Source organism: Peromyscus eremicus, chromosome 1, assembly GCF_949786415.1.
Source record: "Peromyscus eremicus chromosome 1, PerEre_H2_v1, whole genome shotgun sequence".
Taxonomy (NCBI): domain Eukaryota; kingdom Metazoa; phylum Chordata; class Mammalia; order Rodentia; family Cricetidae; genus Peromyscus; species Peromyscus eremicus.
The window spans coordinates 75,109,112-75,123,795 of NC_081416.1; the positions used below are offsets into that span (position 1 = coordinate 75,109,112).

General features: G+C 46.2%; 2 protein-coding genes across 5 annotated transcripts in view; both read right to left on the reverse strand.

The window, feature by feature from the left end:
* Positions 1-7,694: 7,694 nt before the first annotated feature.
* Positions 7,695-11,609, reverse strand: Tmem265 (transmembrane protein 265). Of its 2 annotated transcripts, XM_059266476.1 has the most exons (3): positions 10,988-11,606; positions 9,575-9,745; positions 7,695-8,183 (listed from the first exon to the last, which is right to left on the reverse strand). In XM_059266476.1, exons 2-3 carry the CDS (start codon positions 9,740-9,742, stop codon positions 8,022-8,024), a joined length of 330 nt encoding a protein of 109 aa, XP_059122459.1. In that variant the 5' UTR covers positions 9,743-9,745; positions 10,988-11,606; the 3' UTR covers positions 7,695-8,021. The 2 variants fall into 2 exon arrangements, with proteins under 2 accessions (XP_059122459.1, XP_059122467.1); XM_059266484.1 differs by having other exon boundaries at positions 9,575-11,609.
* Positions 11,610-11,640: 31 nt separating this feature from the next.
* Positions 11,641-14,684, reverse strand: part of Srcap (Snf2 related CREBBP activator protein) — a 53,747-nt gene continuing 50,703 nt past the window's right edge. For all 3 annotated transcript variants that reach the window (XM_059266464.1, XM_059266453.1, XM_059266442.1), the window contains one exon: positions 11,641-14,683. In XM_059266464.1, coding sequence (XP_059122447.1) covers positions 11,987-14,683 — 2,697 coding nt within the window. In that variant the 3' untranslated portion in view covers positions 11,641-11,986. The remainder of the gene's footprint in view (position 14,684) is intronic.

Here is a 14,684-nt window from a genome sequence, read left to right on the forward strand (position 1 = left end):
CTCTGTGTAGTCCTGGCTGTTCTGGAACTCGCTCTGTAGGCCAGGCTGGCCTTGAATTCAGCCACCTGCTTCTGCCTCCCAAGTGCAAGGATTAAAGGTTTGTCCCCCCACCACCCGGCTGGATCATCATCTTAATTCAGCTCTTTATTATAATAAGAGCCTGTTCCAAAATTCTTTTATTATGGAAACTTTAAAATGCGTGTAGCCAGATGTGGTCGCTCACGACTTCAATCCCAACATTTAGGAGGCAGTGGCAGGTGGATTTCTGTTGAGTTTGTGGCCAGCTTTGTCTACAAAGTGAGTTCTAAGTTACAACCAGCCCTGTTATACAGAGAATCCCTGTCTCGAAAAGCAAAATGAAACAATATGTATACATAGGCAGCTTTGCCATTTTGTGCCAACTAGGACGTCATCCCGGGCAGCCGACTCCTCCAAGGCTACTGGTCTTGTTCCCAGAAACCTTCTGCTTTAAGTACACTAGGTTGTAAGGTTCTGCCTGGAGTCAGTCCTAAAACCCTAAAGCACTGATCTGTCATCAGGTTTAGCTTTAACAACTTGGGAAAAAATTTCAACTTTCCTAAGTAGGTTTGTTGTTGGTATATAGTGGATAATTATCCTGAAATTAGTCAAATTAAAAGTATTCATATCATTAAGAACCAAGATTCTTCCTGTTGAGAATATGGAATCTGGAACTAGAGGAAGAGCCCTATGGGGAGAATTTAGAACTACGATGAAAAATAATTAAAAATGTAATTTCATATTTTCTAGATTTGATCTCTGAAAGGACCCTGAAACAGAACCTAGTAAAGACACAGTCTAAATGCTGATTTCTATTAACTGCCAATAAAGGAACCAGGGATCTTTGGGAAAAATGACCGAAGACAAGAAAAATGAGATATGGACCACAATATGGGCCTCCTGATGTTCCACTTACCACCACCCCCCACTTAAAATCTGTGGGTTTTACATGTACATGTACATTATACTTTAAAAGAACGTATTTTAAGGATGACAGTAAGACTTGGTATAGCTAACTTAGTTGTTGAATTCCAAGTACTAAATAAAAAAAATAGTAAGTAAAAGACAGAGATAGGTATAAAAATCAAAAGCAAGCATATAGATCATTAATGCTGTGAATAAAGGAGAAAAGGTGAGCTTTCTCGTGATGCAGCTGCCTTTGAGACACCATGCTTCTGTGTAAAACCCAGAGAAGCTCACTGGTTAGTGCATTGCTTTGATCTGTGGCCAGTGCCCTATTTGGGGTGAACAGACCCTTGTTCACATTTCTTGAGGAAATCACACAAAGCAACTGGCATCCACAGGGACCCACAGAACACAGAACCACAGGTAAGTTGAGAGGTGCAGGTCCATGGCCCTGCTATGGAGACCAGACAGGTATCAGCAATGGGTCTGAGACTGCAGAATCTGTGGGGGTAACGCTGATGTCCCTGTGTGGTAGGAAATCACGTGTCACCTAACTGTGGTGGCAGATGCATATTCCCTGCAATGAATAAGACATGCTCAGAATTCTGAAAGGGCATCTTTGGAAGGAAATCCCAGGGTGATCACCTACTATCTCATTTGTCACAGGCTGGCATGTCTTCTTGATGAATGGGGTTGCTACAAGCATGCGGACACCTCAAAATGTTACAACCCTAAAAGTATCTTGTTTGGTGGGATGGATGGTAAGCAGGCTGTGGTGGCAGTTCTGTTGGCAATAAGACACAGCCAGAGCTCAGAAGAACTTGCTCATATAAGGAGGTATTTATTACAAGGAGGCAAAGGCAAACAACTGTTTCCTTCCACACCAGCTTCTGACTTGACAGGAAAAGTGGGAAACAGGGAGGAAGATGTACATATTGGCTTGTTTTCTCTCACAGCAAGCAAGATGGAAAAGAAAAGAGTACAAGCTAGCTCCTTATATTCTTCTTGAGTTCCAAAATCCTGGAACTCATAGGAGAAACTAGAAAGTAAAGACACAGAGAGGCAGAAGTAACAGAAGATATTTCCCTGGATCTGACCTCTAATACACAGGAAGGGGAAAACCTATTAATTCAGCTACAGAAGGGGGCACTCAGTAACAGTCCAGTCCAGGCAACCATGACAACTACATCTGATCTGCCTGAACTGGAAATGACTATTTTTAAATTAAATTTTATCTGTATGTGCGCCGTGTGTGGACATGCACACGCTACAGAGTGTGTGTGGTCAACAGACATGTCACAGGAGTTGGTTCTCTCCTTCCACAATGTGGGTCCCAAGGATCAAACTTAGGTTGTCAGATTTGGTGTTTGGAATTTTCACTCCCTGAGCTATCTTGTTGGCCCTGGAAAAGATTTTTTTAAACAAGAAATGATTATCACAATGGCCTGTTTCATAATGCTGTGGACATGGGGATGGATGGAATCTGAGTGTGTGGGAGTAGAGAAATTTGTAACATAAATTTGCATAATTTGAAGAGATAAAAGGGAAAAGAATCCCTAGTGGACTAGTTCATATGAAACACCAGCTTGGTTATCATTGGCTAAAGCTCCTAATATCAGGTTCTGGAAGACCACAGAAAAATGACAGGCATTACTATGGAAATTGGGCATTCAAGAGTCAGTGCTTAGTGCCAAGTACACTGGGCCTGACAGGACTATTTTCACAGGAGACCGGAGAGAGAAGCAAGTTAATTCAGCAGAGACCTCATGGTTGGTCTGGAGCTTTAACAGCTTTCGCAGAGTCCCATGGTGAGACATGTAAATCAAGTTTATAAGGTGTGGAAACAGTCAAAGGGAATAAAAAAAGGGCAAAGGGGTCTGTTTGGATCACTTAAAGACAACCACACCTGGGCTTGGTGACATGTCTGTCAGCACACAGGAAGTGGCAGCAGGAGCTCAAGGCCAGCCTGGAATACACGAGCCCATCTTAAAAAATAAGAGGAGCCTGTGAGACAGTCCAGTGGGTAAAAGTACTTGTCACCAACCCTGACGACGATGAGTCAGTTCCTAGCTGGGTGATGGTGGCACACACCTTTAGTCCCAGCACTCGTGAGGCAGAGGCAGGCGGATCTCTGTGAGTTCGAGGCCAGCCTGGTCTACAGAGTGAGTTCCAAGACAGGCACCAAAACTACACAGAGAAACCCTGTCTTGAAAAAACAAAACAAAACAAAAAACAAAACAACCCCCCCCAAAAAAAACCAAAACAAAACAAAAAAAGAAAAATAATTTCTGAATATTGTCTCCTTATTTCTATACACATGCTGGAGCCCTCCCCTCCACAGCACACAAAACCAATAAAAATGGGATAGGAGAGATGGATCAGTAGTTAAGAGCACTGGCTGCTCTTGCAGGTGACATAGGATTGGTTCTCAGCACCCATACAGTGGCTCACAACAATCCATAACTTCAGTTCCAGGAGATCTAATGCCCTCTCTTTCTGACCTCCTTGGGCATTAGGCAAGCATATGGCACAGATACTTACAGGCAGGTAAAACACCCAGATATAAAATAAAATTTAAAAACCCAGCTGTAATAAAAAAAAAATAGAACAAAAAAGAAACTGAGACAAATGTATCAAGACAGATATAAAGCCAGCATTCCTATGTAATTAAAACAAAAAAGCCTTACCAAAGTTTTTCCTAGAGGTGGGCAGGTATCCTCCCCAGAGCATATTACTCCCATATGAAAAAAGATACAGAAGGTGGAGTTTATTTGCAGTTGGGTGTGGTTAATGGAGAGTGGTGGCCACAGCATAAGTTTAGAGACTGTCAGACCCTGGAAGCCAGCTCCAGTGGCAGGTGTAGCAGGCTAAGACATGAATTGCTGGCCTTACTCCACTTGGCTTTGGGCCAGGCCAAACAACACAAGTTAGTTCTGAGATCATTCAGGATGCAGGGGATGACGTATGTCAGCCCAAAGGAAGTGTCCTAGGAATGAGACCAGATGGCTCTAGGATGTGAATTCTGGAAGGGTACTGTCCCCCTGTGCTACTGTACCCAACATTACTCTCCCAACGAATTGATTCAAATGTATTACATACTGCTAATGTTTTCAGACTATCCTCTGCTGGGGTGGACTTCAGAGAGCCCACCTGTCCTCTGTGATAAAGTTCCCTTATATAACGCTAACCCCTGAATGTCTCACAGACTTGGAAAACACCTGGAGGAACATTAACAACCACAACGGAATAATTTCAACAGGGGCGCCCAGAGTGGTTAGAAAAAGACACTCTTAGAAGCCATAAATCTTGTTAGATGAAAATCCTGGGGGCTGGAGAGGTTAAGAGCACTGGCTGCTCTTCCAAAGGTTCTGAGTTCAATTCCCAGCAACCACATGGTGGCTCACAACCATCTATAATGAGATCTGGTGCCCTCTTCTGGCACAAAGGTGTACATGCAGGCATACATGCAGGCAGAACATTGTATACATAATAAATAAATCTTTAAAAAAACAAAATTCTGCTGCCAAGAATGGAGTGTATTCTCAGAGCTATTGCCAGGAAGGCCTCTGGAGCCCTGCAAACCATGAAGGCCATTGTCACTGCTGTTGGTTGCATCCCAAAACTACATGGTAAATCTGTTGTTGAAACATCACATTGGTTGTAGGATATGGAGAAATCAGGCTGGACTGAGCCATGACCCCCATTCCTGCTAGCTAGTTTTAAACAAACAAAAACACCAGGAGGTACAATGTGGGTGACAATGATTTTTGCTTACACCCATAGGTTACTGCTGTTGTCAGCCTCAGTTATAACAGGAAACTTAAAAAAATTTACTTTAAATTATGTGTATGCTCATGTGTGTGCATGTATGTAGCTGCCTGCGGAGGCGAGAGAACATCAGATTCCCTAAGGGCTGGTTGTAAGCTGGCTAATGTGAATGCTAGGGACTCAACTCGGAATCTCTGCAAGGGTAGTATGGCTCTTACCTGCAAAGTCATCTGCCTAGCCCAGGAAACATTTTGCAGCAGGTGGTACTCAGCCAGTCAAGCTCCTGAAAATAAGTGACTGTTGCTGTGGCAATTCTCAGCCACAAATGGAAGACAAATGACCAGACACTGCTATCATCCACGCTACTCCCTCAAAAAACAAAACAAAACAACAACAACAAAAAACCCAGAGAATGTTCTCAAAGAGGTGAAAAGAATGTATCAAAGGGGTAGAATGTTGTGCAGCTGTTTCAGCCGAACTGAAAAATGTTCCCCTCAAGAGAATGGAGGCCTTTAAGAACGAGGAAGCTCAAAAAGGTGTTAAGACTCATGAAGTCCTTCTCTTAAGTTATACAATCAGTAAACAAGTGCTGAGGAGGAAACTTCTTGGTCAAGGAGCTCCAGGGATGCAGCTTTCATGAGCTATTGTCCATGGTAAGGTGGGCTTTCCAATGATCTAGCTGCCTTTGCGTCACTCATGTTCCTGTCAATAACCCAGTAAACTCACCGGTTCATCATACTAGCCCTGGACTGTTTCCTTGGTCTGTTGTTGGTGTCCTATCCCCAGGAGAAGTAACACAGCACTGTAAAACACTGAAGACCACCATGTCCTTCTCTCTCATCAGTGTATGCATCTCTAATTTGTTTAGCTCTGCTCTTTTCCGTTTTCTTTCTGAATTATGATGAAGTCACTTAAAAATTCTATTCGTGAGGCACATGGACTTCAAAAGACATGTCCAAGAGCCAGGCAGGCATGGTGATGCATGGCAAGTAGAGAGGTGGAGGTCAGCCTGGTCTAAATAGTGAATTCCAGGATAGCTAGAGCTACACAGTGAGACCCTGGGTAAAAAACAGTGAGGGGGAAGAGGCAGTACAAGAGTATCTATAGTAGTATGGTATAACGTTCATGAATTGGGAACACCCCCACATGCTACCAACAGGAAACGAATAAATTATATGTATTCCTATAACATAGCAACAAAACTACAGCTGTACATAATACTCACTACACAATGTTAAGAGCGAAGACAAAAAGATATATGACTCCATCTCTTTAAAGTTCAATTTATTTTTATTTACATGTATGCCCACAGAGGCTTGAGATAGTACTGAATCCCCTGGAGCTAGAGTTTTATAGGTAGATGTGAGCTGCTGGATGTGGGTGCTGGGGACCAAACTTGGGTCTTCTGCAAGAGCAGTAGATGCTCTTAAGTCCTCAGTCACTGTTTTCTCCAAGCCATAATTATTTTTGAGGAAGGTGCTCTTGTATCCCATTAAGATTTTTGTGTGCATATGAGTATAGCTTTATGTATGAATGTTTTGCCTGCTTGTAAATATGTGTACCACATACATGCCTGGTATCTGTAGAAGGCAGTGGAAACCCCTGGAACTGCCATTACAGAGGTGGGAATCACCATGTAGACATGGGGGAATGAAACCCAGGTCTTCTGCAAGAACAAGTGCTCTTAACTGTAGAATGTTTCTCCAGCCTTCATATGCACGCTGCCTCCCTGCCCCCCGGCCCCCCCCCCCTTTGTTTTTAGAGACAAGGTTTCTTTGTATAACAGTCCCAACTGTCCTGGAACTTGCTCTGTAACCAGGCTGGCCTTGAACTCACAGAGATACTCCTGTCTCTGTCTCCCAAGTGGCCCCCAGCCTATATATACCACTTTAAACATTTCTTTCTTTCTTTCTTTCTCTTTTTCTTTCGGTTTTTTCGAGACAGGGTTTCTCTGTGTAGCTTTGGTGCCTTTCCTGGAACTCACTGTGCAGCCCAGGCTGGCCTTGAACTCACAGAGACCCACCTGCCTCTGCCTCCCGAGTGCTGGGATTAAAGGAGTGTGTCACCACCGCCCGGCTTATTTATTTCTTGATTGGTTGACTGACTGTCATCTCTCTAAAGCAAATTCAAGCAAAATTACATGTGAGAAGTCAGGACAGTGGTCACTTGTGATAAGAAATGATTAGAGGGTACTAAGGTCTCGCAGTGCTGACAACAACCCATTTCAACAGTAGCTTTCAGGTATTGGCCAGGCGTTAATTTAAACTATACATTTGTCTGGAGTCTGCTTGTGAGTTATGTTTCCAAACTTTAAGAAAATATTTAAGCTGAGTGTGGTGGTGTACGTCTGTAATTCTAGCAGGATTAATTCTGTAATTCTCAGGAGGCAGCAGCAGGAGGATCAAGTTCGAGGCCAGACTGGGCTACATGACCATGCCATTTTAGAAAACAAAGCAGCAACACCAACAGTCAAGCATGGTGGTGCACACTAGTAATCCCAGCACTGGCATAGCGACTTTGAGTAGCCTGACTCAATAAAACAAACAAAAATATATGCCCAATATGTACATTTATAGACCCTAGAAGTTTAAAATATTATCAGGAGTCCCAGGATAAAAATATAAAATATGCTTAATCATATAACTGTCAGTATACAGGGTGGTTGTTCTTGTAATCCAATTTCATTCCTCTGGAAGCAAACTGTCTGAATTCAAGCTACCTTTCTACTTTCTAGCTTTAGGGTCTAGGACTCACAAATACCCATTTCCTCAACTATAAAGAACAATGGTACCTACTACTGAGTCACTGTAAGGACTCAGAAGAAAGCAGCAGTGCCTGAAGCACAGCCTGCCAGCAATTACTCAATAAATGTGTGTGAGCTACTACTATTATTCTTGTCTGGCTTTAGAGGTCAGACGCAGGCTTAAGTCATCACTTAGATGCCTAGTCTTGCCTTTACCGAAGGCCCAAGGGAAAGCAGTAAAAAGAACAGTTAGACAGTATTTCACCACCAAAAAAGGTTTTTATTACAAAACAAATTCTAATAAAATCAAGCCTGGTTTTCAATCCTTTCTCTGAATGGAGGCTCCTAGGATGGAGGGGTAGGGAGACAAAGCAGAGGGTAATGAAAGAATAGAGCAGGCTGACCTCCCCGTGAAGTCTCAGGTGCTTTGAATAGCCTAGATGAGCTCTTCCAATGGTTCCCGAGAAAGGCAACGTCCTTCCAGACAGGAAGAACCACGAACCACTCCTGTCACCAGAACTGAGCACTGCCGCACTGTTGGATTGGATCCAGGTCTTGACTGGCTCTCAGCAAAGGCCACCCAGGGTTACTCAGCCTGCGCAATGGTGTAGGAGAGTAGCCACAGCAGCAAGGGACCCAGAGCAAGGACAGCAAACCAGACAGCAAAACTGGCCAGAATGAGTCTCCGGGCCCGGGCCCCCCAGTATATGGCCTCCTCCGACTGGCCTGCCTTATGCCGCTCTTCTGCCTGTGGGGGCAGGTTCTTGGTTAGATTCTCCCCCTGCTTCTCTCCCAAAGTGCCCACTGCCCTATTCCTCTCCTTGATCTATCATAGCTCATATTCTCACACCCAAACATTTTACATCCTTTCATTTGTCTTTCTTGTCTCATCTACAACACACTCTATTTATCACAGTCCTGCCTACTTTTCAATTGGCCACAGTTAGCTTAGAACATTGCCCTTGGGAAAGTGCTTTTTAATGACTTTGGTTTGTTTTGTGGTATGATGATGGAATCAGGGCCTGGGCATACCAGCCAAGTTCTCTGTTGAACTACATTTTTGGACTCGAAAATACTTTTAAGTCCTTCTATTCCCATTCTTTTCTATCTGGAATTTGGAATTCTTGACTCAATGAGTCTTATCCAGTCAAATTTCTCATGGTTCAATAGGCATCATCATTTTCATCACAAAGGATCCTTTTTTATGAGTTTGCCCCATTGAAATTCTTATGGTGACAGAAAGTGTTTCTGATTGTCAAGATACATCCAGGGGGTGATAAGATTCCAGAATGGTATTAAGTTAGCTTGAATAGCCTTCCAGTAGGCATACATGTATGTTGAGCTTAGTAACAATGCACTTATCATGGGTAAGGCTCTGGGCTCAATTCCTAGCAATGCCACCCTGAACCCAACCACAAAAAAGGGTATAGTGAATCTCTAACTACTACACTGCTTCTTCCAGATCCTGGATATTGCTCTTATCACTACTCAACTGTCTGCCTGTAGTTTTGCCCCTTGTGATTCAACCTCAAAGGAGGCTTTGAGTAGATCTTTCTGAAACACAAATCTGGCCATGTCACTCCTCTGAAATAATTTTTACATTGCTCTCTAGTATTCGAGATAAAGTCAAAATTCCCAAGTACAGAATTGGTGGCCCTCAGGACTCCAGATGTTTGATGTCAATTTTCAGTATTCCTCATTGAATCCACATTTGTACTCACTGCTGCCTTTATCTGGACTTCCTTTCACCTCATACACTCACCCTCTAAAAGTGATCTTCTTGTGGTCATCTTGTGAATGCTTTGGTAGCCACTTACTCTAACAGATTTATTCTGTTTTACACACACACACACACACACACACACACACACACACACACCTTTCCCTGTTCCTCTGTTTCTAAAGTACCTTGTGCTTCCCCTGTACCACAGTGTAAATGAACTGCATTCACCTAATTATCCATTTTTACAACTATCTCTTTCACAAGACATGGGTCCTTTGAAAACATTCTTATTCTAGCACTAAGCCCATAGCTGAGCATCAGTAGGTATTCAGTAACTGTTTAACTGTAGACAGATCAGATACACAAAACCATTTTCTTACACCCACCCCTGTACCCACAGGAATTTTATTCCTCACCTTGATGGCAAACACAAGGGCCATGACTCCCAGGCAAGAACAGCCACAGATAATGCTAGTAGCTGCCAAGTAGCGGAGGCGGAGCCAGCAGCAGTGGATAGGGGATGGAGAATGAGCAGCTTCCATGTTGCTCATCAAGCTCTCCGCTGCCTTCTCCTCGTCCTCCATCACCTGTGGGCGATACAGTCAAGGTACTTTTAAGCCCAACAAATGAGCTCTTGCTCTGGCATGGTGACTCCACCCTTCTCAAAGCATGCTATCTACTGTTCTAACCCTATACTTAGGAATGCAGTCATACTGGGAAATTCCTCCAGTGACTCAGGCCAGGAGACTAAATGCGTGGATGGAATCCTTTCCATCAGTTTAAGATTCTAAATCTTTGAAGGCAAGCATGTGTGAATATACTTGTATTTCAGCAAGTACAGAGAAGCATACTGAGAAACAGGACATAGAATCTCAAAACCTTTGAGTATGTGCCTTATTTTGTTTTGAGATAGGGTCTCACTATGTATCTCTTCCTGACTGGCCTGGAACTATGTAGACAGGGCTGGCCTCAAATTCAGAGATCCCCTGCCTCTGCTCCTTTGTGCTGGGACAATTTTTTTTTGTTTTTTAAACAGTTTCTCTATACAGTCCTGGCTGTCCTGGAACTCACTCTGTAGACCAGGTTGGCCTAGAACTCACAGAGATCCACCTGCCTCTGACTGGAGTTCTGGGATTAAAGGCATGTGCCACCACCACACCTGACATGAAAACAGTTCTGGGGATGAAGGGAAAATCATACAGTTCTTTTTTGCTATTAAAAAAAATAAAAAACAAAAACTTAAAAACAAACTAACACCTAACCCAGCAGTAGTAGCAGACACTTATAATCCCAATTCTGGACAGGTGGAAGCAGAAAGATCAAGAGTTCAAGACCAGCATTGCTAGCTTAGGAGTTTGAGGATAGGAGATCTTGTCTCAAAACAAAAACTAAAACACAACAACCAAAAAGCCCCAAACCCTGAACCTATCTTTGTTATGATGCCTTCTTGCCACCTTCTCTCTCCATTTTAACCCAGACCATACAACACAACCAGATTAGCAGAGTTCCAGTAACCTCACTGCCCATACAGGAACCTGCATAGTATCTTCTTTACTCACTCAGACCCTCTGTGCACATCAAAATATCTTTCTACCCTCATGTCCAATCATTCTCCTACAGCTTGGACAAAACTAAACCACCTGTGGTTCCCCCAAGCACAAGTAAAGAAAATGCAAAAAGAGTGAGCGATGAGAGAGCAAAAGGATGTGTAGCAAAGCTGCAATGTCAAGTTGAGGCAAGAACTGAAGCGTCAGCCAATGAGAAGAGCTCCAGGAGGAGGGCCCAGGGAGTTAAGGTCGGAAACTATAAACACGAACATAGATTCTTACCTGGCTATAGGCTTTGAGGGACTGTGAGTTTCGGCTCCTGCCTCAGGTTTGATTTGGCTTGGGTGGAGATGAAGCTGACTCATGGCTCCAAGCCAAGCCAAGGTAGAGTTGTGGGGCCAGCCACCATGTGAAGAGCCCAGGGAGCTGGGAAGGGGCATGGCCAACTCAAACCAGTTTGGCTAGATGGAGAGCAGAGGAGGGCCAAGGCATGAAGCAAATGGAGGATGCCTGCTTTCTGAAGAAAGGAGTGTAAGGAAGCACCTGAGCAAGGAGGTTGAAAGGGAACTCCAAGGTGTTGGAGAGCTGAGTGAGGGAAAGTTCAAGAGTCAGAGAAAAGAGTTATGTCTGGGTGGTCTAAAACTGAGACTACATAGCCTATCAGATCAGATTTGACAATCTTTCCTTTTCTTGACTGAGAGAGGGGTTAAGTTCTGCTTTAAAAGTATACAATCTTGGATTAGAGATCAGGTATGGGTAATTGCAAGAGGGAGGTGAAAAATTATGTCCAAGTTCCCACCCAACCCTCCACCAGACCAGAAAATCAGAAGCCTCCTTACACGGATGCTTGTACAGAAACTAAGTTTATTATGTTTTCTTCTTAAAAAAAAAAAAAAAGAAAGGAAAAAAAAAAAAAACAAAAAAAAAAAAAAAAAAAACCAAACCCATCCCACCTCATTGAAGAAAAGCCCCTCCCCCTTTTCCCTAAGGGTTTGAGGCTGTGAAAGACAGCTGGGGAATCAAGTACAAGGGGGTGGGGACAGAGACTATCTTGCCACCCTTAACACTGCCCAGCTATGTAGGGTAGGAGAGAAGGGGGTTGTGATGAGCCCCATTTCCATGACAACCAGTTACCTACCCCCTACTTTGGTGGAAAGGGAGACAGCCCCCTATGTCTCCCTGGAGGCTTTCCCCCTCAGACTTCAAGTAGTGGTTAACAGAGTCAGGCCTGGGCATGGGGAAGAGACCATGGTGGGACACCTAGGTAAAGGGCTTACCCACTCACGTCTTGGCCTTGCGACCTCTGTGACTAATAGTAGGGACAGATAGGTGGGGAGGAGCACTACTACGCAGGATACGCTGGTCCCCTTGGTTGGTGGTCCCAACGAGCCTGCGGGGACCGGTTCGGCGGCGTGGGGTTCCATCTCCTTCCTCCTCGTCACCTGAGGCTTCTGCCTCTGACTCCTCTACTGAACCCTCAGGCCCCAGGGGACTTGGGGGCTGCAAGCGGCCCCGCTTTGCCATCCCAGAACTCCCAACTGGAGCCCCTGACCTTTTGCGAGGCATTTTTTCAGTTTCTAGTGGGGGAACTAGAGACCCTGGACGCAGGCGAGTTGATCGAAATTTGGGAGTTAATGAGACCACAGGTGGTGTCAGTTCTAACCCACTTGGCCCACTATCTGCTAAATCCAGGTCATCCTGAATTACGGCCATCACCATGGACCCTTCACTCTTGCGTCCCCGAATGCCCTCTGCTTCAAGCCGTAGACGGGCCAGGCGGGTGAGAGGGCGGCTTCCATCCTCATCAGAGGAACTGCCTTCACTTTCCGCCTGGCCCAGGGGTTGCCGCCGCACCCCCAATCCACAACTCTCAAGGACAGAAGGGCTGTCGGTGTCCAAGACAGGGAGCTGGCTGGGCCGAGGTGATGGTGGATTCTTGGGAGGTCGGCCTCGCTTCCGCTTAGGTGGGGAGGTTGAAATAGTGACAGTGGTGACAGTGTTGGCGACAGCAGTGGGACAGGCTAGAAGTGGTGGGAGTGGTGTCAGGGGTGCAGGGAGGGGCAGTGGCTGTGTCCGGCTCTCTAAGTTGCCATCCCCTGGAGAGGATATGGTCCCAGGAATGGGCAAATCCCTTGCTTTAGGGGGACGCCCACGTCGTCTTTTTTCCACAGGTGATAGGATGGGCTCTGGTCTGTGAACTGGTTCAGGTCCAAGAGGCTGGGGCCCAGGAACAAACTGGGGCCTGAGGGCGGGCTCTGCAACAGTTACTGTCTCAGGCCCAGGGACTGGGTCAACCCCATTGGTTTTCCCCTTAGAGATGGATGAAGATGTCTCATCCACCCCTCTCCCAGCATCTGCTGGAGACCTGTTCTTCTTGGGGGGCCTTCCCCTCCGACGTTTCACAGCAGGTGGAGTGATGGTAAGCTCCGCTTCTTCTCCATTCTCTGGGCTGCCCCCACCAGTCATACCCAATTCAATGTGACGACAAGCTATGAAGGGATGCTGGGCTGGGGTGGACAGTGAAGATGAAGGAGCAGCTTCACAGGGCCCACTGCTGGGAGGTGAGGATTCTGGCCCTGACATGCTGTGGGTGGATGGGCTTCCTGGACTGGTGTTAGCTTCAGACACCCCAGGTACTAGGGTGCTGGCAGTCCCCCGATGTCGCCGTCGCCTCACAAGTTCTTTTTCTTCCACCACAGTCACCAGCCGTCCTGGCAGCTTTCGAAGCACTTTGGGACCTGGGGGTTGTCCTGCCCGGCCAGACCCCTGACCCCTGATTTCCACATCAGCACTGGTGCGACGCCGTGGGGGTCGGGCAGGTGAAGGACCCTCAGGAGAGGAGGTGGCTGAAGGTGAGGTTGATGGGGCTGTAACCTCGGCACTAACAAGTTCTTGTGGCTTTTCTGGGTTGGAGATTGGGATCTGAACCTCTCCCATTTCTTCCAAGTTCCTGTGAGCCTCTAATACCTCCTGAAGTGGCTCATCAGATGCTGCTGAGGGTGGGAGCTCCAGCCCATTGCTCTCACTCAGACTCATGGTCAACCCCTCACCACCAGGGAGCAGTGTGGGACTGGTCCCTTCCTCAGGACCTGGCACCTCCTGCTCCTGACCATTGGGGATGTTGTCAGCCTCCAGGGTTGAACTGGGTGCAGGAGTTACAAGATTCTTCTCTGACTCAGGCAGAATATCAACAGATCCTGGCAAAAGATCCTTCGGAGGCACAAGACTAACCAGGGAAGCCTCAGAATTGGTCATTCCAGGCAGCTCTATGGACTCCACAGGTACCAACTCTCGTGCACACAGCTCTACTTCTGAGTTCAAAGGAAGGCTGGTAACGCCGGGAGAGATGGGCACAGGAAGGGAATCAAGTGAGGTTGGTGAAGAAGCAGTCAAATGAGAGGTTTGAGCTGGTGAGGGGGTACAAGTGGGTGGAGGGGTACAGGCAGAAGGAGGGATGCAAGTAGGAGAAGAACAAGACGAAGGGAGCTGAAGCAGAGGTGCAGGAGTAGGCAAGATATGGACAGGAAGAATAGCTACTGGATTTGGGGCTGAAATGGGTATGGGAGCTGTGGGTAGGGTAGAAGTTACAGCGGGAGTGGGAGTGGGAGTGGGAGTGGGAGCGGGAGTGGGAGTGGGAGCGGGAGCAGGAGCATGTCGAGGCCTAGGCACTGGCCTGGGAATTCGTTCTCTCACAGGGCTGCACTGGGGAGGCATGAAGGTGTTGCAGGTAGGATGGGTGGATGTGACAGGAGTGTGGTTGGCTCCTTGAGTCTCAGCTCGAGCTCCACGAAGACGCTCACTGACACGAGTCCCCAGCCTCTCAGGAGCCTTGACTTTCTTACTGCGCCGGTGGCTGCCTCCACTAGTCCCACCAGACATCTCATCCCCAGCCCCTGACCCTTCCTCTTCCTCTTGGGGCAGTCGAAACACCTCCTCCTTGGCTTGATCCAGGTCTTTTCGGGCAGCTTCCACTTGTTCC